Consider the following 23,692-nt stretch of genomic DNA (forward strand, 5'->3'; position numbering starts at 1 on the left):
GAGCCTCAATGTTGTATATCTGTGGTGTGAGTTCATCCAAGGCTCTGTGTCTCTGACACAGATTTGAAGTGAAATTCTAAGTTTAGAAGTGAAATTTGATTATATCACTACTGTACTACTCTCTGTTCCCCTTGCTGAAGAGGAAGCTGTACCTGAGGACCTCCCCTACTGCTAGAATCCCCATGCATCTGCTTTATTCAGTCTGTGACTCTGTGCTTCCTCCACCTCTCCTGCTCCTTCTTGATCACTACTCTACCAGTCATCAGATCACTAGTCATTAGGGATGGGCAAACGGTTTGGCCCTAGCATAAGTTCGGGCCAAACTTTGGTTGTTCGGACGTTGGGAGGATAACGAACATTATGCGGTGTTGGCAGCAAATTCAAAAGCCACGGTACACCGTTAAAGTCTATGGGACACGAACATGAAAAACCAAAAGTGCTAATTTTAAAGGCTTATATGCAAGTTATTGTCATAAAAAGTCCTGCCCCAGGGGACATGTATCAATGCAAAAAAAGTTTTAAAAATGGCAGTTTTTTCAGGAATAGTGATTTTAATAATGCTTAAAGTGTAACACCTGCGCCTGTAAAGTGGCACAGATTTCCCATGTTTAGAACAGTACCACAGCAAAATGACATTTCTACAGGAAAAAAATTTAATTTAAAACTGATCGCGGCTGTAATGAATTGTCGGATACCTTTAATATAGATAAAACTCATTAAAAAAAAGGCATGGGTTCTCCCCTTTCTCTGATGCCACGTGACGTCAGAGGAAGGTGGGGTCATCCATTTACGTCACCGAGTGCCCCTGCCCTCAGATATATATCAGCTGTCATTGAGAAGAAGCGTCACTCGTGGGTGAAGCTGTTGCATTTTGTTTTTTTTGGTTCATCGGGCGGCGCAAGATAGATTTACATTGCGGGACATTTTTATTCTTTCATTTTTTAATAAAGGACTCCTGTCATTTTTACTATTTTTGACACTTTTTTTTAATTGGTAGGGGTACAATGTACCCATTAACAATTCACATGGGGGCGGGATCTGGGGGTCCCCTTGTTAAAGGGGGCTTCCAGATTCCTATAAGCCCCCCGCCTGCAGACCCCCACAACCACCAAGCAAGGGTTGTGGGGATGCCCTTGTCCCCATCAACATGGGGACAAGGTGCTTTGAGGGTGACTCCAAAGCACCCCCCATGTTGAGGGCATGTGGCCTGGTATGGTTCAGGAGGGGCGTTTTCTCGTTCCCCCCTCTTTTCCTGCGGCCTGCCAGGTTGTGTGCTCGGATAAGGATCTGGTATAGATTTGGGGGAGACCCCTATGCCTTTTTTTTATTTTGGCGCAGGGTTCCCCTTAAAATCCATACAAGACTTGAAGGGTCTAGTATGAATTTTAGGGGGACCCCTATGCCATTTAAAAAAAAATAATGGTGCAGGGTTCCCCTTAATATCCATAACAGACCTGAAGGGCCTGGTGTGGATTTTGGGGGTACCTCCACTCAATTTTTTTTAAAATTTTGGTTCAGGGTTCCTCTTAATAGTCATACCAGACCCAAAGGACCTAGTAATGGACTGGAGGGAGGGGGACCCATGCCGTTTTTTTTCAATGAGTTTTATCTATATTGAAGGGATTCAACAATTCATTACAGCCATGATCAGTTTTAAATTACATTTTTTCCTTTAGAAATGTAATTTTGCTGTGGCACTGTTCTAAACACTGTGCCACTTTACAGGCATACTATAGACAGCCCCCAGGCACGATATTTAAAGGAATATTTAATTTTTATTGTTTCACTTTAAGTATTATTAAAATCACTGCTCCCGAAAAAATGGCAGTTTTTAAAACTTTTTTTGCATTGCTACATGTCCCCTGGGGCAGGATCCGGGTCCCCAAACACTTTTTATGGCAATAACTTGCATATAAGCCTTTAAAATTAGCATTCGATTTTTCATGTTCGTGCCCTATAGACTTTAACAGTGTTCGCGTGTTTGTCCAAATTTTTTGCCTCTTCGCAAGTTCTGGTGCGAACCGAACTGGGGGGTGTTCGGCTCATCCCTACTAATCCTTAGGGGCAGCTCTGCCATGAGGAAGCAAATTCCCATCTCTACTAAGTTGGCTTCCCCCACACAGAGACACAATGCAGAACAAAGTATGATAAATCAATGATGGGGAAAAGACCAACCACAAGTACCATTAATCATTTGTCCTCTGCTTCCTTTTTTTGGGCAGAGCTATCACACACACATACACGATATATATATATATATATATATATATATATATATATATATATATATATATATAAAATCTTTTTTTTAAGGCAAAGTAGTGATACAAAGGAACTTTGTTTATCCTTAGAAAATTCATTTGGTTGAAAGCAGTAGCTGCTTTTTTTGTTTTTGTTTTAGGTAGCAAACCAATTTAACACGGCAAAATGTTACCTTAGAGGGTTGTGTACCTAGAGCTTCCACTCTATTCCTTGAAAGGGAATGTATAATGGCTTTTGGTGTTCATACTTTTTTCTTTCTTTATTGGCATCAGGACTAAAAAAAAATAAAAAATTACAATCAGGTAAATATGAAATGTTACATGTTATTATTTAGTATTCTCCTTTTGAGCCAGCAGGTGGAGCTTTAGGTTCCTTTTAACATATTTTTCTATATGGCAACCACGGGTTGCAGGAAAGAAAATTGCTCTATTCCTCCATCAAAACAGTGTTGATCCCTTTCGCTGAGCCATTGTCCGCTAGCAATAATCACAGCAAAATCCGACAGGCTGATTTTACCCATCGATCAGCCTGCCCATCAGTGGGGGCTGGTGCTCAAAAATTTGGGGGAGGGGGGATGGGGGGGTGCAAACAAACAAAAAAATTCTGGAAAAAAAACATCAATCGCAGCCATTGTGCCATCAAATGCAGCCACTGTGCCCACCAAACATAGCCACTGTGCCCATCAATTTGACCCCCTGTGCCCATGTAATGCAGCCACTGTGCCATCAAACACAGCCACTGTGCCCGTTAAATGCAGCCACTGTGCCATCAAACACAGCCACTGTGCCCCATCAAACGCTGTCACTGTGCCCCATCAAACGCTGCCACTGTGCCCCATCAAACGCTGTCACTGTGCCCCATCAAATGCTGCCACTGTTCCCATCAAATGCTGCCACTGTGCCCCATCGAATGCTGCCACTGTGCCCCATCAAATGCTGCCACCGTGCCCCATGAAATGCTTTCACTGTGCCCTTTAAATGCTGCCAATGTGCCCATCAAATGCTCCCAATGTGCCCACCAAATGCTCCCACTGTGCGCCATCAAATGCTGCCACTGTGCCCATCAAATAGTGTCACTATGCCCCATCAAATGCTTCCACTGTACCCATCAAATAGTCCCACTGTGCCCCATCAAATGCTGCCACTGTGCCCATAAAATGCTCCCACTGTGCCAATCAAATGCTGCCACTGTGCCCATCAAATTGCACCACTGCTGCCCATGGTTTGAATCTCGGCTGATCCCTGCTGAACTGGCTAAGATTTGAACCATCTAGGGCTGGTTTAGGCAGACATTTGCACTGTACTAGTGAATCAGAGTCAGAGCAGTGACTTATCCCTTATTGGTCACCTGATTTTAAAGTACAATCCTTGGCATATCTTACAATAAATTAAACCAAAAATTATAAACACAGTATGTATATATAGTAAAACACACAGATATAAAACAACAGTTTAAAAACTTATAAAAATGAAATAAATAATTAATTATAGTTTCCCAGGTAAAGCATATTTCTGGATTACTAGTCTCTCTGGTTGACTAAACTAGCAGATTCACTCAGTGGCCTACCTGTATTTAAAAAAACACAGAGCCTGTGCATTTACAGTCTAAAGCTGTCCGTAAACTTGCAGATTCAGCCATCAATGTTATACAGGACAAATGGACAAATCTCCCACAACTGTCACTGACGGCTGTCAGAATACCCAAAAAACAGTTGCATCTAATGGGATGTTGGGCAGAGGAGTGGAGATAGGGCCAACCACAGAGCAAATTTCAGCCATTTCCTCAGAAACTAACAAAACTTTCAATAGTGTATGGCCAGCTTTAGGTTTTAAAAGGATGAGGTGATGAACCTAGATCCACCTAAAATGAATTATCCAGTTTTGAGTTGACTGCAGAAGAGTTTATTTACTCTCCAGCTGGACCCATTGAGCAGATCTCACCATCACAAACTCTGGGTTTTCCCCTCTACCCACTATGGGCAGGATTATCCAGCCTCTGTTGCCATTGGGAGTAGGGGTAAATCTGGAATGTCAGTAGGAAAGGACTCTGGTGATCATTAAGACATTACAGAACTGACCCAGTGATAATGTCCATATTGAGTTGACTGCAGAAGAGTTTATTTACTCACCAGCAGGACCTATTGAGCAGATCTCACCATCACAAACTCTGGGTCTTCCACTCTACCCACTATGGGCAGGATTATCCAGCCTCTGTTGCCATTGGGAGTAGGGCTGGAATGTCAGTAGAAAAGGACTCTCTTTGGTGATCAGACATTACAGAACTGACCCAGTGATCATACCCTGATGCAGTGTATCAGAGTAAATAATTGGTCTCATGTAGGCACACTTTAAATTAAAGCAGTTCATGATGACTCAGGATTTATTATATCTGTATTGGAGAAAACTATTTTACACTATTATTAATCTTTTCTCAGAAGACACAGATGAAATGACACTGTCAGAGGCTGCCATTTCACCACCCTCTCCAATCCCATTTTCACCGGCTGCATCTTCAACTTTAGCTGAAATCCCATCCGCAACTTCCCCTGGGAACCATTCTCCAGACAGTGGAGTCGCATTGGTGACGACAGGTATGCCAACATCTAAACTATCTATATATATATATTTTTTATGGTACCTACATGGCCTTTTTTGTGCATAATCTTGGTATAATTTGTAAACGTAATTCCAAGTAAACCTCATAAAAAACAAGAACTGCTAGCAACAAAGATATATGTAAAGGGCCTCATATCTGTATAATAAAATAAAATATTTTGAAATCTATGCCTGCAGCTGTTTTAGACTATAGGATGCTTAAAGCGACTCTCACTTAAAAAAAGAAAATGATATTGTAGCGGGTACAGTATATAATGTAGGCAGCTAAATCATCAGCAGCTTCAATTCCCCTCGAATATAGCCGAATGTGGGACCATTCTGAACAAGCGAAGCTCTAGAACTTCCTGATAGTAGTGGAAAATGCCCACCTCGCTACATATTCTTGTTGGCCCATGAGGCAACCAATTGTACTGATGGGAAAATGGAAATTTAGGAACAGGTGAGACCTGCAAGGTTCAACACTACCAATAAGTGTTGGAGCTTTGTCTGTTCAAAGTGCCCCGTATTTGGGCATAGCAGTAAGCAATGCCCTTCATACCTGCTAGCAGCTTAATATTTTTTTAAGTAACAGAGGCAGGGGCAGACTGACAACTCATGGGGCCCCCAGGGCAATAGGAGATTATGGGGCCCCTGGGCAATAGAAGAAGATTATGGGGCCCCTGGGCAATAGGGGATTATGGGCCCCCCCAGGCAATAGATTATGGGGCCACACAGTATACACACACACATACAGTAAATAGACACACAATATACACACACAGTATACACACACAGAATACACATACACACACTGAAAAGGTACTGGAGAGGCAGGGCAGCTATAATCTTGGGATTTTTTTTAAAACACAGATTTTTACATACTGTGCCTTGTTTTATTGAGGCTGGCAACCCTGATGGGCCCCTTAGTGGCATGGGGCCCTCGGGCAGTGCCCAAGTGCCCGAATGGTCAGTCCGCCCCTGAACAGAGGTGACTTTATGAAACTGAAATGAACTTCAATCTTGAGGATTGTAGCTCATCTCAAATCATTAGAAGTTTATGTAAATGAGATGGTCAGAGGAGAACAGTTTCTTTGCTGGCCATCTTTCACAGCAACAGAAAAAGATTATTTATGAAGGTGCGATCTCAGGACATCACTGACCATCTCTGTAAAAATTCCCCCTCCCAGTTTCTTCAGCCTAGAGATTGAGAATCGGGGAGAGGGGAGAGAATCAGCCTGAGAATTGAGGAGGAAGAAGGAAGTTTATTGACTTCTTCCTCTTTCAGAGCCAACAAGACAACAGTGGAAAATCACATCAGCCCCCGACTCCAATACATACACCCAAAATCTGGTAGAACAGGTTAGGAACTTAGAATATATACGGTAAGATATGATTTTAACTCATGGACTGATCTATTTCTATTATACAGGATTATCTCATTTAATGAATTCATTTTTTACTTTTATTTGAATGATTTATTTCTATTTATTTTTAATTGTTAATGATTATTGTTTAAATATTCATACTTATAATGTTATATAGTTATGGGGCATTTGTTTATTGTAAATGGGGGATTTTTTTATTTTATTTAGAACGTTTTTTTATAAGAGGAATGTTGTTTTACTTTCACTTTTTGAGTCATGTTACTGTAATCTTGCAATGTCTTGTGAGATTCCAGCCGACATTCTCAGTTCTCCTGAGTTCTATGCGTTTGTAGATCGCCTCTCTTCTCCTTAAAGTGGTTGTAAACCCTTGAAGTGACTGGCATCAGGTGATATACAGAGATGAAGAACATCCTCCCACATAAGTTGTACTTGTTTATATGCTGCCCTCTACATCTGTTCAAAGTGTTGAATTATAAAGCTTGTCTGAGAGTTCAGAAAATAGGGGGGGGGGGAGAGAGAGAGCTGTAGTTACACTCTAGTCTAGTGAGTTAAGTAAGAAGAGCTCTGAGAGCTGATTAGAGGGAAGGGACACACCTCCGCTGTCACCTTTTGAGATTTAGGTGTTTACATGTTTAAAACAGTTTTTTTTACTAGAAAATTACTTAGAACCCTCAAACATTATATATTGTTTTTTTTGCTAACACCCTAGAGAATAAAATGGCGGTGTTGCAATACTTTTTTCACATCGTATTTGAGCGCACTTTTTTTTGGAAAAAATTCACTTTTTTTAATAAAAAAAATAAGTCAGCAGTAAAATTAGCCCAATTTTTTATATTATGAAAGATAATGTTACACCGAGTAAATTGATACCCAACATGTCATACTTCAAAATTGTGCCCACTCATGGAATGGTGACAAACATTTACCCTTAAAAATCTCCATAGGTGACATTTAAAAAATACTACAGGTTGCATGTTTTGCGTTACAGAGGAGGTCTAGGGCTAGAATTATTGGCTAGAATTATTGCTCTTCCGATCACGGCAATACCTCACATCTGTGGTTTGAACCCAGTTTTCATATTCGGGCGCTACGTATGCATTCGCTTCTGAGTGCGAGCTCGTTGGACAGGTTTAAAAGAAAATGTATTATTATTATTTTTACACTGTTTAATAAAATAAAAAAATTGTCACTTTTATTCCTATTACGAGGCATGTAAACATGCCTTGTAATAGAAAAAAACATGACAGGTCCTCTTCAATATGAGATCTGAGGTCAAAAAGTCCTCACATCTCATATTTAGACTAAAATGCAATAAAGAAGAAGAAAAAAAAATTGTAATTTAAAAAAACCTTTAACCACTTGCCGACCGCTGTCGGCATATATACGTCGGCAGAATGGCACGGCTGGGCAAAGTAACGTACCCGTACATTACTTTGAATTTCCTGCCGTGCCTGCGTGCCCGCCGTGAGCTCTGTGACCATGCCCATGGGACCCGCAGACTCGATCGCCACGGGGATACCCACGTTCGTGTCACGGAGCTCAAGAACGGAGAGATGCCAATGTATACAGCATCTCCCCGTTCTGCCTAATGACAGGACACTAATCGTCTGCTCCCTTTCATCGGGAGCAGCGATCAGTGTCACGTCACACACAGCCCATCCCCCAGACAGTTAGAAACACTCCCCTAGGACACACTTAACCCCATTCACTGCCAGTGACATTTTTACAGTAATCAATGCAATTTTATAAAAAAAAATTATATATTTTTGGGGGATATTTATTATAGCAAAAAGTAAAAAATAATGCGTTTTTTTCAAAATTGGCGCTATTTTTTTGTTTATAGCGCAAAAAAATAAAGGGGGTGATCAAATTTGTGGGGGAAAAAAAGGACGTCAATTTTGTTTGGAAGCCACGTCGCAATTGTCAGTTAAAGCTACGCAGTACCAAATCGCAAAAAGTGCTCTGTTTCAGGAAGGGGGTAAATCCTTCTGGGGCTGAAGTGGTTAATAAACGGACACCAGAGTCTCTAAATGTTGGCTGTATTCTGATTTGGGATTGCTTGATGGGAAGAAAGCTTTATATCAGAGATTATTGTTAATCATTTTGTCCCCTTCATTTTAAACAATTTAGGTTTTGATACATTTATCGAGTAAGCCTGGGATTTTCTTTTACTTTAAAAATGGAACAAAAAAGTTTTGCCTTTAATTATACTTTAACCACCGACCATGGTCTGAATACAGACATTACTTTATCTTTTGATGGTCTTCTATAGACATATTTTGTATAATGTCGGTGAATGTGGAGATTGGGGTATTATTGCAAACTAATGAGTATGTAAACCTGATCTTTTTTTTTTTAATATGTAAAACTAAATAAAAATGTATATTTTCGAGGTATACATTTGTAGTGTAACAGTTATGATACTGTAAAAAGTTCCAGTCATTGTCAATAATACAGCACCCACAAGAAGTCTGCTATTACATTTGAAACCTTAAAAAGCCTCTCTTGTATCCTCTTATGTAACTTCACTTTTTTACAGTTTCTGGTTTTTCTTGACTTCATGGATAAGCCATGCCATTCACACAGGGTGTTAAAAATGCAACTGTTAGAGGCTTCTGACTGTTTTTTTTTCTAAATGACCCTCTATGTTAGCCTATGTGTCCATGCACACATAGGCGTTTATAGCAGGGACGTGCAGTGAGGTCAGTGGCTGGTGAGGCATTGGCTAGTATAAGAGCCAGATACACACAAGTTACATATGCCGTGGATGTTAGAGCGAGAGCAATAATTCTAGCACTAGACCTCCTCTGTAACTCTAAACATGTAACATGTAATTTTTAAGTACTGAAGTTTGGCACCATTCCACGAGTGTGCGCAATTTTAAAGCGTGACATGTTAGGTATCTATTTACTTCATCTTTCATAGTATACAAAAAAATCATCATCTTTCATTTGTATACACAGTATACAAAAAATACATAGTATACAAAAAAATCGAGCTAACTTAAGTGTTTTTCTTTATTCATGAAACAGTTTCTTTTAAAAAAAAACGCGTTTACAAAATTGCTTCACAAATACCGTGTGACATAAAAAGTTCCAACGACCACCATTTTGTTCCCTAGGGTGTCTGCTAAAACAATATATATAATGTTTTGGGGTTCTGAGTAATTTTCTAGCAAAACAAAATGATGATTTTTGCATGTAGGAGAGAAGTGTCAGAATTGGCCTGCGTGGCAAGTGGTTAATTAACATAAGTAAGTAATATACAAATAATTATTATATATTGTTTTTAAGGTCATTTACTATATTTTCAAAAACTGTACTCAAGCAGGTGGCTTAACGGACAACTTAATGAAGTTTGAGGACCGCCTCCACTGCAGCATTTTTATTGGACAGCTGGGGCCAATTGTACTTTACCATTGGTCCAAGGCTCCAAGCTGTCCATTGAGCTCAGTGCTTCCGACAAGAAGTAAGAGGCATTGTGAGCTCATCCTCTCCGTCTGCTACAAACAGAGTGTGCCAGCTTGTATTTAAACTGGCTGGTTTGTATGTAGCTTCTGTCAGGCTGCACAAGGAGCCCTGTATCTCCGGAACCATAGGTCCTAGGAGCCCCAAATTTTTACCCCCCCCCCCCCCCCCACACACACACACACACACACAATTGTATGACCTCAGGTCGCCAAGCTATGACCCCCAAACCTATTTTTTTTTTTTTTGCACATGCAGCCTCCCCTGGCTGCACATGCAGTGTAGAGAGGAGAGCCAGTGCCACTGTTTATTTTGTCAGTTTGGGCCAGGTTTTTCAGAAAACTGGCACACTGATGAGCCAGGTGTGCACTGGGCTTATGTTGGAGCTGGGGGTCAGTCTGTGCAAGGGAGCTTTTAGGAGCACGTTGCTCCATACTGTCCATGCAGGGACAGGCTGAGCCTGTAAGGATGTAGCATCAGGAAGCTGCATGAGAAACAGTCAGAGCTGAGGAAGGTTCAGTGTTTAGTGCATGAACACTGGGACTGTGTTTGATGGTCTGGAGGACCAAGGCAGGAGGCCTATGCAGACAGAGATGCTACAGAGAAGAGCCATGAGGAGTACTGTTTGGTTTGACACATTGATGGTGAGGACCCCTGTGAGGGAAACTATTCTGCTGTGAATCTTTACTTTCCTTTCAATAAATGTGGGTAGAAAAAGCCTTAAAACTGACTTTGTGGAGTTCAGTGGACTCACTGCTTGGCACTACCAATGAGCTAAAATACGCCAAATCATCACAGCAGACAAAAAAACCCTTCACTTTTACTTTAAGAAGAAGAGCGTTTTGGTGGAAAAAGTTAGATGCGCCTAGACATATGTAAACGTGTAGACACAACAAAACGCTAGGTGCTTTGGTGCTTGAGCCTTCATTTATTTAAATGGCCAGAATAAATGAATATTCTGGCCAATGGAATGAGTGAACGTCCAAATGCTTGGTGTGCCTAAACGCACCCAAGCGCATTTGCAAAGCGACACTAGGCTTTTTTTTTTTATCTGCTTTCCCCTAAAGCAAAGACTTCCAGTGGAGGAAAAAAATGTCCCGTGTCCATTAAACCTAAAAGTAATGGAAGGTACCTTGTAGTTTTTGCACCTAGGCAGGACGTTTTCTTTTAAAATTTAAACCTGTTATAGATCTATCTTTAAAAGTATTTACATACAATTTGAATTCTTTAGGTTTTACTATCTTACTTCTTCTAGTTGTATAATTAAATGCAGCAAAATAAAATGGAAATTATAATGTATACAGTTTGCTTTAGCTTTCTTTCCTCATTTTATTTCTATTTTGTTAAATCATAAGGGTTATATTTTTGGAAATTGTTATTGCATTTACTGTTTACTATGTGTATATAAAGTTTAAACTCTAAGCGGCTAAAGAAATGGTGAATGGATAACATTTGTTACAGTTTGCACTATACCTGATCTTTAAAGTGTACAATGTCAACTCTCATTTACTAGGAAGAGGCTGCTTTTATTGTCCTGGAACTTTCCCCTGGGCAAAGGACTTCTGCTTTAAATTCCATGGAGGTCTTTATTGTCATGTGAACTGTTTATAGAGCAGCTTGATGTATGCTTCTGCAGTCAATGCCTGGCCTACAGCTTATGATGGGACATTGTTGACCACATTACAAATGCGCACAGCTTGTATTTAACCCATCTATCTTGCTAAGTTCCAAAAGGGCCCCTACTTTACAGCCTCCGACTTCCACACCATTCTCACACTCTGCGCCCATTTGTTTAGATTGTGATGGGATTCTGTACTCCAGTTTACCCTGCAGTGTCGTTTAACTACTCTGCTCCACTTATTCACCAAGCAAACACATTAAAAAGGCAGTGAATTTACAAATGGCACATTTAACCCCAGAATCCCTGATTTAAATTTAAGAACATGCCATGGGGTTTTGAATAAGGCTAGCCAAAGGGTCGCCACAAACCACCACACAAAAGCCAGAGATAAAACAGATCTGAGCATCTTTGTGTTGATCAGACTGGGCAGGGGTAAAGTGTATGTAAACCATAACAATGAACTTCTCCTATTCCCTCCTTTGTGGTTTGTTAAATATACCACTGAAAGAGTATTGTTATATCTGTTCCATTTCCAAAAAGAATACATGTTGAATCCTGACAGAAATGAAGTGCTGTTCTGTGTCCAGTGTTATCTGAATTTCCATAATAAGCCCTGCCCTGTTCATCTCTGTGAACCAGGAAACAACTTCTCCCTGTGTTATGAAGAAGAGGAAAGGGGAGGGGGGTCTATAGTCCTACCATGTTTACTGTAGCTGCTGACTTTTAGGCTACATTCACACTTGAGTTGAGCGTTTTCAGGCTTTTTTTTTTCAAGCGTTTTTTTAGGCATTTTTGAGCATTTTTCTGAGCAGATTTGCAAATATTATAGGTGTTTTTGGTGTGGCCAATAGAAACCTTTGTAAGGTGTGGAGTGATGCTAGAAAAGGGAAAGGGAGCTGCTGTTTGCGCTGATTTCTTGCTGTTCATGCATTTTCCCTTGAAGTCTATGGGAACAAAAACACTCAAATCTGCCCGGGCCATTGAAATTAATGGGATTTTACTTTTTGAGCCTTTCTGAGTGCCGAGCTTTGAGATGAAAAACACTCAAGTGTGAACGGGGTCTTAAAATTAGGACACTTAGTTGTCCAGGGATCCAGTGATGCCCTCACCCGAGCCGATTCATCCAATCAGATACAGGTTCAAGAGTCGGCATCTTAGGTAAGGGAAACCAGCAGTGAAGTTTCACAGCCAGTTACCTATAGGCACATGCGCGATTTTCCCTGCACTTTGTGAATGGTCCAGCAGTCTTCTGGGACCTGTGATGTGTCCCAGAAGGCTGCAGGGAGAAGGAGGGAGGGTTGTGCTTCCGCACATATCGCCACAGCGATCTGACCAGAAGTGGAAGCGGGTACCTGTCAAAACCAGGTACCCACTCCCCTCCAAAAAGTTCTAAATGTGGCAGTGAAGGAGGGGGGGGGAAGCAAACAAGCAGAACTTCCCATTTTGGGTGAAGTTTCACTTTAATTGTATTCACCTGACACTGGCCCTTCTGTTTGCATACCTGTGTATGTCTATTTAGCCTCTTCAGCAGATATCGGTCAGCCATCCCCAGGCATGATTTGAATATTGGCAAATTAAGTCTAAATCTAAAACAGCTTAGTTAAAACTTAGCTAAGTTAAGTCTCTTGTTCTGTGTATGGTTGTATTGGATACTCCAACACAAGACCTGCCTGTCATAATTCCGCTCTCTGTTTCTGTCAATCTAGGGGTCTTGCATGTTCACATCCACCTTGTCCTGTTCTGGTGCCACCTGTTGAAATCTCCATTATATAACATAAAAGGTCCAACCCCTCCTAATAGGTACATTAGGTATACAGACCCACCAACAGTGTCCCTGAGAAATACAGTATAGGAAACTTCTTTGGTTTAACTCTCACACACAGCATCTACCAAAAGCTACTTGAAAGATTAAAGCGGGGTTCCACCCTAAAGTGGAACTTCCGCTCATTGGAACCCCCCCTCCGGTGTCACAGTTGGCACCTTTCAGGGAGGAGGGGGGGTGCAGATACCTGTCTAAGACAGGTATTTGCACCCACTTCTGGGCATAGACTCCTACGGGAGTCTATGCCTCTTCCTGTCCCGGCGCACTGTCTGCTGGGACACACATGGGTCCCAGAGACAGCGTGGACCATTGCTATTGCGCTGCGCGACTCGTGCATGCGCAGTAGGGAATCGGGAAGTGAAGCCGCAGTGCTTCACTTCCTGATTCCCTCACCTAGAATGGAGGCGGCAGCAGCCAAGAGCCAAGCGATCGATCGGCCATGGCTGCCGACATCGCTGGATCCTGGGACAGGTGAGTGTCCATTTATTAAAAGTCAGCAGCTGCAGTATTTGTAGCTGCTGGCTTTTAATATTTTTTTTTACAGTGAAATCCCTCTTTAAGTACTAAACTGATTAAACAGATAGTATTGTGCCTATCCTTGCCGAGATTCGAACTGTTAATAGGCAGGCTGAATGTACCAAATTGGTTAACCGATCAACTTGGGTACCATCAGCCTGCCGGATTCTTTAGCGATTATCACTATCTTCTCCCAGTGAGGACGGCTTCCCCCTGCCAGGAGCAGACAGTTGCTCGGCAGGAGGGATTCCTCTGTCAGCACTGTATGTGTTAATGGGGGAATCATGCAAATTTTTTTCCTGCAACCCGTATTTGCAGGAAATAAATTTGCACCATGTATGGCCTGCCTAACCTGATATGTGTTTAGACTTCCCCCATCCCTGGCAGTCCTACTACCCCAGGCCACAGTCTGTTATTCAGAAATTTGGCTACAGTGCTATATTCCAGTGGCGTAACTAGAACCTTCAGGGCCCCGGTGCAAGAAACCATGAAGGGCCCCCATGTACCCCAGCCGGGGGTCCTTCGGTGGTGGTGGAACTCCAGGGCCTGGCCACAGGTATGACCTTTGTGAGCCCTGTAGTTCTGCCACTGGTATAAGTAGTTTTTTATTTTACAATTTTTTAGGAGCTCCATTGGGGGACTTTGGTGAGATGTCAGAGGTCTAAACATACCTCTGATGTTCCACCTTTGAGACAAAGAGGAAGACTGAGGACACAGCCCCCAATCGCCTCAGCTACATAGATTGAATGAACAGGAATAGCTCTGTACAGAGCTTCCTGTCCATCCATAAGCTAAAGCATAGTAAACACAGTTTAGTATATCCCACAGTTATAAATGGACAGAGTCAGGGATCGGTACAGATCACTGACTCTCAATTCAGAAAAAAAGGGGGCGGTAAATTACACATTCACCGGCCCGTTTCCCACTCTCCATCCTGACAGATCCCCAGCAGCAGCCAACAGGAGAGGGGATGGGGGAACCTGGCAGAGCTGACGAGGGGGTCCGGGAAAGAGTACACAGGGGCTGGAGAGCATATCTTGCTGGTACTGCTGTACCCTCCCATCCTCCCGCCACCCCACACTAGTACTGCTAGACCCCTGTCTGTCCTCCAACCTCCCCATGCTGGTACTGCTGCCCCTCCCAAGTGTCCAGTAATCCCTGCTGGTACACCCCCCAAATGGCTGGGGATTCAGATTTCCTCTGTGTGTTCTGCCCTCCTCCATTCCGGCACCCTAGGGTGGCTGACACCAGCCCTGCCAGCCAGCATTGTCTGTAGATGGGGTTCAGGTTGCTGTTCTTAGGGGAGATGGTGTCCTGGTCCCCAGGGAAGATGGGGTCTCAAGGTAAGATGGAGTCCCCATTGCCAGGGCCCTGACATCTCCTCTTGGAGACAGGAAAAGGGACATTGATTCCCCAGTCCCTTTCTCAGAATTGAAGATGAATGGACAGAAGACAGAGGCTCCTGTCCATTCAGAAACTGAACAGAGTAAACACACAGGTTACTCTGCTCAGTTTTCACAGGACACAGGAGTGCTCTTGCTCACTGTGTCCAATTCAGAAAAGGAAGGGGCCGGCAAATAACCGGTCCCTTCCTCCACTCTCCATCCTGACAGACGGAGGATGGAGGGGATGAAGGACGTGGAGGGGAGCTGTAGAAGAACGGGGGTGAAGGACACGGTAGGGAGCTGTAGAAGAACGGGGGTGAAGGACACGGAGGGGAGCTGTGGAAAAACGGGGGAAAAAGACACGGAGGGGAGCTGTAGAAGAACGGGGAGAAGGACACAGAGGGGGGGCTGGAGGAGGAGGATACAGGGAACAGCCGGGGATGATCGGTGCAGCAGTCCCTGTATAGCTTTGTAGGCGACAGTCGCAGGAGGGAGAGAATAAGAAGCGGCTGTCAGCTATACAGGGAGATCAGTGTTCACAGCTGTCCCTCCTGCTGCACCGATCATCCCCGGCTGTGAACCAGGGGACCATCCAGGATCAGCGCCACAGCCGAGATATTGGGCAGCACTTGCGGGTGTCCAGGAGCCGCTCCCGAAATGCGTAAGGTTCCCGCACCTCGCGGGAGACTTGGGATGGCTGCCTATAACATAGAAAATCTTCACTTTTTGCGTACCGGTCCATTTTAAGAAATGGGAAAACCATTCCAAAAATGAATTGACTTTACTATGGTGGTCCTATGGCAATCTACATATCTATTGTCCCACTGAAGAGATAGTTTGTTTGCCAGTGGGATATGCAGTCAGAGGATAAGGCAAAGACAGGTTTAATCCTTTGAAAACAGTAAGGAAAAGTCCTTTTAAAAGATTTCTGGTAGGAAAGCTTAGTGAGCTCTATAAACCACACTTTGGTGATTATCTGTGAAACATGTAAATACTGATTTTCCATCTAGCAGACAAACTTGAAACAAATTCCTGACATTTTGGATGTCCTATTTACTTAGTGATTAAAGCCCAACTGATTTGTATGCCTAAATGTTTGAGACCCCTTCAGACTATAGTCTGGTTTTCTATACTTAGGTGCTTCCTCAGTGAAGGAAAATATTCTTTACACTGGCTTCTAGTACTTATTTACATGACTTTTTCTTTTTTTATATTTTACTTTTTCTGTGCCATCTATCCCTTCTCTCTTTTAAATTTTAACCTAAACCCTATAAAATGGATCTTTCAGATATATATTAAATGTGGGTTGTAGGAGCTCAAATGTGGAAGCCTTGATTTGTTAAAGGATAAGTTCACCTTTGTAACATGTTCCACTCCTCTCCCCCTGATTCCCCCACCACCCCCCCTCCCGTGACAGCAGGCAGATGAACAACTCCCCACTACCGCTGTCACAGATGAACCCCTTGACGCCGGCTGCATGCATATAAGTGGCCCTGTTAAACAAACTTACCATGCAGAGAGAGCGCACTCCCTGCACGCTCCTACCACATTAGCCGACTGGTAGCAGAAAGTTCTTGATACATACTTGCTATTGGAAGCTTTCCAATCCAAAATGTGACCGCTATGACAATCACATTGGTCACATGACCTGAATGCTCACCTCCGCCTCTCGGCTTTTAGAACTCTTAAAGGGCCAGGAGGCAGTCAGCGTGAGAAGGTCAAACAGCGCAGCTGTGCAGGGCTCCATCCACATGGACCTGTCATTCATTCACAGACTTCTGAGAATGATTAAATCATATCTACCGTAGGCCTCCGTGGACTACAGCTTGTAGTTCTCAATGAACTGCAAGGGCACTAGTGAGCACTCTCATAGTCCATTGATTCTTCTTGCCATTCAGTAACTTTCTGCCCATATGAGGTACAAGCAGACATCTTACTGAGTGCCTGCAGGAGCCATGCAATGTCTTACAGGCTGCTGTTTTAAGAAATAATAAATGCACATTTATTTACCTTTAAAAAGATGTGCATTTTATATTTTTTTGTAAAAGATGAACTTAGCCTTTGAGGGGCAGAAATTGTCATGTTCTCTAGCAGTCCCATCTGTATCTTGAGTTTGTTCATAGTTGATATTTAGGTTTAATTTTCTCTTCAAAAAAAGTATGTGCATGCAGGTAGTGTTACAGGATAAACCACGCTGTGTAAAAAAGGTTTAAGAAGCCAGCATAGCTGAGAACAAGTGGCATATAAACAAACAGAAAAAATTATACAGCTCTTGAAACAAAATGTGCATGAATGAAAATAACATTTGTGAAAATGTCCACCACCTGAAATGGTACAAAATGAATGAAGACCAAACAGTCTAAAAATCTATAAACACTGTCCGTGAATAGATGTAAACATCAATGCAGATTAGCATGTGAAAACATCAAGTGAGGAAATCTTGTGAAGAAATCTCGTGAAGATACTGCCACCGATTGGTTAAAGGCTTACCAGATAGGTTGGACTCGAAGGAGCATATACCTCTCAAGTCAAAAAAGTGTGGGTGTCAAAAACACCATGGTAGATGGAAAACCACCGGAACTCCTGATGGTAACGGTATCGCTGACTTGGAACAGCATGGGGCACCAATGTAAGTTCAAACGGACATCAAAAGGAATGCAGCCAATGGAAGGACATTCAGGGAGGTAAAATCAGCTCACACTATAAAACCAAGAGAATAAAAACAGGTTCAAATAGTGTGATACCGTTTCAAATTGTTTTAATATAAAAGAATAAAAATTGAACACTCACATGTCAATCAAGAGTAAATCACATAGGATGGCACAATGGTAGTAACGGCACGTCACCTGATGTGTTTTGTCTGAGTAGACTTCATCTGGGGTATTCTCTTAGTCTTATCGTGTGAGCTGATTTCACCTCCCTGAATGTCCTTCCATTGGCTGCATTCCTTTTGATGTCCATTTGAACTTACATTGGAGCCCCATGCTGTTCCAAGTCAGTGATAAAGTTACCATCAGGAGTTTTGGTGGTTTTCCATCTACCATGGTGTTTTTGACACCCAAGCTTTTTTGACTTGAGAGGTATATGACCTTTCAAGTCCAACCTATCTGGTAAGCCTTTAACCAATCGGTGGCAGTGTCTTCATGAGATTTCTTCACAAGATTTCCTCACTTGATATTTTCACATTCTGATCTGCATTGATGTTTACATCTATTCACGGACAATGTTTATAGATTTTTAGACTGTTTGGTCTTCATAAATTTTGTACCATTTTACGTGGTGGACATTTTCACAAATGTTATTTTCATTCATGCACATTTTGTTTTAAGTGCTGCATACATTTTTCTGTTTGTGCATGCAGGTAAACTTGGGTATTGTCCTGTGTTTTTTTAACTCCCTGTGATCTTTGGCGGCGCATTGGCCATTGTGATTACTAACTTAGCTGACTGCGATTAGATGGTAACAATTGCTTTAGGAAGCTTTCATGCAAAACAGAGCTACTGGTTGTTCTGGTTGGCTTGCCGTCTAGAAGTAGCAGTCTGTACTCAAAAGTCTGTAAAGCAATGCAAATGATTGCTCCTCTTGCATCTTTTGTTTGACTTGGTTCACATTTCTCCCTGGTCATTTACATAAACAAATACTAATGAGCTAACAAACTGGGTGGTCCACACTGCAAAATCTTTCCTGAGGGAAAACCCTGAGACAATAGATTTTCAATAGATATGGGTGTTGCTCAATTGTAATCATACTGCAGCCTGGAAAGTTAAACTTTACCCAAAGTTGGAAATTCCAGGTCATGTATATCCTCCAAATACAATAGATAAAATCCTTTTCTAATAACTAATAATCTAAAGCTTTGCTCACGTTCAAATTAATTGCTTATTCATGTTATCACTCACTATTTTTTACGTGATGTTTTGTTTTAAAGCTGAACTCCTGGCAGATATAAAAAGCACAAATTAATACAGCTCAGTATTCAAAAGAAAACTTTTGAATACTGAGCTGTATTCATTTGTTCAAATGAAAACATTGGTGAACTTCACAAAAAAAAAAAAAAACATACAGTACATACTTCTCTATATCCTGCAGTATCACAGTGATGCTGCAGCAGTCCCTTACCAGATTTAAAGCAGGCCATAGATGATGCAATTTTCTTTCCTGTAACCATGATTTGAAAGAGAGAAAATCGCTAACAATAATCGCATGTAAAAATCCAACATGCTGGTTGTTCACGAGTTGATTCACAGATTGATTTGAGCATAATCAGTCTGTCCTTAGATGGTTCGAATCTCGACTGGTCACTGCTGTACTGGACTATGGCTGACTAAGACCAAGAACTGAGCAATTTCATGACTCCTTATTGCTCAGTTCTCAAACTTCTCTGAGTGAAGAGCAGTGTCTGTCAGTCACCTGCTGTCCACTCTCTCCCTCCAGTGCTCATTGGAGCACCGGACTGAAATGGGGAGGACGGGCACAGTTGGCACTGACTCTCAGCTGAATGCTGAGAGACAAAGCCTGCTATCCAAAGAACAGCTGAGAGGATACTGACAATATGGTCTGGATCCTTATAGAGCCTGGAGCAGTTCTGTGACGTGAGTTGACAGTGAGCTTTAGCCCGCCGTTGGCTGATTCTGGGTCACAAGAAAGTACAAGTAGGCGCACTTCTGTTACCCACAAGAAAAGTTTGGCCAAAAAATACTTCTCTTTTAATACATTATTCATTTTTTTCTGTTGGAAGCTCTGTTGGATTTGTATTGGTGTCTGTTTCCCTGCTAGGTAGATTCACCCCATTTGTACAGATCATTATTGACAAGGAAAGAGAAAATGACGGGAAATGCAAACGCTTACAGTTGTCACCGGAACAGGGGGTGAAAAGCAGTCTTCTAATGAGGACCCTTGTTCTTGTGAAAACTACCTAAGAAGGGGTTTCTCCTCACTTCTCCTCACTTTGAAGAGGTTTCCTCTTGCTTTCTGTTTCTAATACAGAAAGTGACTGAACGTTAAAAGGGGCATTAATATAATTAATGTTACTCTTTCCTAGAATCTTAATTAAGTCTTAAATAATAGGAAACTAAATAGATTTACAAATTGCTTACATTGAAAGTAGCCGTTTACCTTGGAGATGGATACCTTGGACTCTAGCAAGCTAATTGGCTCGTTGGCTCATGAAACATCTGTCTCTTCTTTGTAAAAATGACAGGGGTCCTTTAAGTTCTGATTCTGAAGATGAGACAAATATTGTTGTGTAATGTGATTCCCGGCTTCATTTCTGTAGGTTCAATGCAGTCATATACATGGTCTCTAACCTACACTGTCACCACAGCTGCTAATGGACCTCCTGAGAGCCCCCAGCAAGTCCCGTGTATGAGGAGTGCACACATGTCCCCTTCTGTCACGCATCGAATACCCGTTTATCCACATCGAGAAGAACATGGGTAAGTAAAACTATTAAATCACCTACAAAGGGTCCTTTTCTCTAAAGTGTTTTCGGGAAAATTGCATAGTTTTGGATAACAATAGAACCTGAATTGAATGATTCTTATTATATGGATGGGGGCATGCTGTGTTTTTTTTATGCATAATTGGTGTTAACCTAAGCTCCATCCTCCTGGAAGCCCTTTTTATTTAATTTGTACAGGTTTTAGATGAGCCAAAATCTGGTGCAGCTGTGCATGGTAGCCAATCAGCTTCTAACTTCAGCTTGTTCAATTAAGCTTTTACAAAAAAACTGCAAGCTGGTTTTTGTGCACAGCTGCACCAGATTTTTCACTCTCCAGTTTTAGTAAATCAACCCCCATTGCCTTGAATGTAGCAATATAGTATAATAATGCAGGGGTGCCAAGTGCAACACAATAAACTTTTATATATGTGAATGAAAACTTACGTAGTTAGTGCAGAACTTAATGACTCCAAATATGTCACCTATTGATGTTTTATTTTTCAGGTATACAGGGAGCTATAATTATGGAACTTACGGCAATCAGAGTCATCATCCAATAGCATCACAATATACATCTTTACCCCACGAGGCTGGAATAACGGGGCCTCTTCATTATACAGCCTACCACAGAAGCACCTCCCAGGTTTGTATAACTTGAGTCATGCTTATTTAACAGTTGTACAATTATAATTCAGAGGTTCACTCCACCCAAAATTAAAGCCTAGTACACACTAGGGTTGACACTTCATCCCTTTAAACCTGAACACATATGAATTACACAGGTTTTGGGGCTAATTTAATGCAGATAAGGCACCAAGCGAGTTTAATTGCCATCTTAATCAGTCACAGAACCGGTGTAATTAATACATGTTTGGTTTTAAAACAGTGGTCATCAACCCTGTCCTCAGGGCCCACTAACAGGCCACGTTTTATGTATTACCTTGGGGAGATGCAGACTAGAATACTGCAATCACTGAGGAGCAAATTATATCACCTGTGATGTATTTCAGTTATTTTGCAAACCTAGCCTGTTAGTGGGCCCTGAGGACAGGGTTGATGACCACTGTTTTAAACGGATTAGGTGGCAACCCTAGTTTTTTGTTCATGCCAGCAGGATCTCTTCTGCTGTTCTCGTGTTCCATCAGGGGGGTGCCCCCCCCTACAGAACATTGGCCATTGACTGAGACCGCTGATCGGGAGCCAATCAGCAGACCTTTTTTGGTCATGCCCCTTCGACAGAAACCTGTCGGCCCGACTGCAGTACACATGGACAGATGCTGCCCAACATTCGGCCCGTGTGTATTGAGCTTTATTGTTCACATTCCGCTAAATAATCACCTAAATTGTTTCCTGAGATCCTGACTTCTCATTTCCAACATTCAACAAATCTAGACTAAAGGTAGTTTTATTGTTTTAGATAACCCTGCAGCTTCCAAATATGGTGCAATGCTTTGCAGGCTCCTGTAAAAAGAAATGCAGTTTTTTTTTAATGCAAAAAATTTTCATTTTTCTTATAAAAGTGACCTTAACCTTAAATGCAGGTCCATTTTATTGTGTAATAACAATGACTGCTTAATTGAGTTATAACAATGGCATATTTCAAATTCAGAAAAATATAATGACCTTGTAAAAGAAAAAAAATATATACACTTTGCCCTATTGTAAACTATATTCCAGCTTTTTATTTTTTCTGTTTTGTAAGTGCCTTGACATATAGTGACGTCCAAAAAGCAACATTCTTCAGAAATTGAACAGGGTCACAAGAAAAAAAAAATGTTGACGCAATCAACATTAGATAGGTATCTTAAAGTGGTTGTATACCCACTTTTTTAACTTTTACCTACAGGAAAGCCTATAATAAGGCTTACCTGTAGGTAAAAAAAATATCTCCTAAACCTGTACGGTTTAGGAGATATTCCCCTCGGTATGCGCCGCTGACTGCAGCGGCACATGCGCACAAGGGGGTTCTCTCCGTGAAAATCCAGCAGCGCTCGTCCGGCCGGATTTAAATCTCCCGCGCGCATGTGCGGGAGTGACGATATCGCGGCTCCGGCCACTCACAGCGCCGGAGCCGCGATACCCGGAAGAGACGCCGAGGGAGCATGTCAGCTCCCTCGGCGTGGATCGGGCGAGATGTCGGGGCCTCGTTCTAAGGTAAGTATTTCATAATGAGCTAGTATGCGGTGCATACTAGCTCATTATGCCTTTTGCTTTGCAGGTTTTAAAAAAAAAAAAAAAAAAATTGCGGGTTTACTACCGCTTTAAGCATTTAAAGCCTTCATTTAGAATGAAGCTTTCCAGGAAAGATGGCCCTCAGCACATATTTTATACATTGATTTTAACAAAATAGTAGGAGGAAGTGGGGATATGGCTCAGACTTTTACGCACAGAATAAACGTCATTCAAAGAAAAATCAACTCCCTATACACCCTCCTTACTCTCAAAAGAGATATGTATTTGGAAATAACCAGATTCTCATAATCTCATACCAAACTAATTCAATGTTCCCATTTTATATACTGTATATATATATATATATATATATACGGTATATATATATATATATATATATATACACACACACAGTATCTCACAAAAGTGAGTACAACCTTCACATTTTTGTAAATATTTTGTTATATATTTTCATGTGACAACACTGAAGAAATGACACTTTGCTACAATGTAAAGTAGTGAGTGTACAGCTTGTATAACCGTTGACATTTTCTGTCCCCTCAAAATAACTCAACACACAGCCATTAATGTCCAAACTGCTGGCAACAAAAGTGAGTACACCCCTAAGTGAAAATGTCCAAATTGGGCCCAAAGTGTCAATGTTTTGTGTGGCCAACATTATTTTCCAGCACTGCCTTAACCCTCTTGGGCATGGAGTTTACCAGAGCTTTGCAGGTTGCCACTGCCACTGCAGTCCTCTTTCACTCCTCCAAGACGATATCACGGAACTGGTGGATGTTAGAAACCTTGCGCTCCTCCGCCTTCCGTTTGAGGATGCCCCACAGATGCTCAATAGAGTTTAGGTCTGGAGACATGCTTGGCCAATCTAGCACCTTTACCCTCAGCTTCTTTAGCAAGACAGTGGTCATCTTGGAGGTGTGTTTGGGTTCGTTACCATGTTAGATTACTGCCCTGAAGCCCAAAGGGAGGGGATCATGCTCTGCTTCAGTAGGTCACAGTATATGTTG

At 41.9% G+C, this 23,692-nt stretch overlaps 1 protein-coding gene across 2 annotated transcripts in view; it reads left to right on the forward strand.

Moving 5' to 3' along the window:
• RFX4 (regulatory factor X4) overlaps nucleotides 1-23,692 on the forward strand; it is a 143,912-nt gene that overhangs the window by 105,244 nt on the left and 14,976 nt on the right. The window contains exons 15-17 of one of the 2 annotated variants that reach the window (XM_077468462.1): nucleotides 4,697-4,852; nucleotides 20,328-20,487; nucleotides 20,997-21,135. In XM_077468462.1, coding sequence (XP_077324588.1) covers nucleotides 4,697-4,852; nucleotides 20,328-20,487; nucleotides 20,997-21,135 — 455 coding nt within the window. The remainder of the gene's footprint in view (nucleotides 1-4,696; nucleotides 4,853-20,327; nucleotides 20,488-20,996; nucleotides 21,136-23,692) is intronic. The other variant, XM_077468463.1, reaches the window with a different exon arrangement.

The sequence above is a fragment of the Lithobates pipiens genome, unplaced genomic scaffold (genome assembly GCF_037356315.1).
Source record: "Lithobates pipiens isolate NorthernLeopardFrog02 unplaced genomic scaffold, aLitPip1_a1.2 Scaffold_8, whole genome shotgun sequence".
Taxonomy (NCBI): domain Eukaryota; kingdom Metazoa; phylum Chordata; class Amphibia; order Anura; family Ranidae; genus Lithobates; species Lithobates pipiens.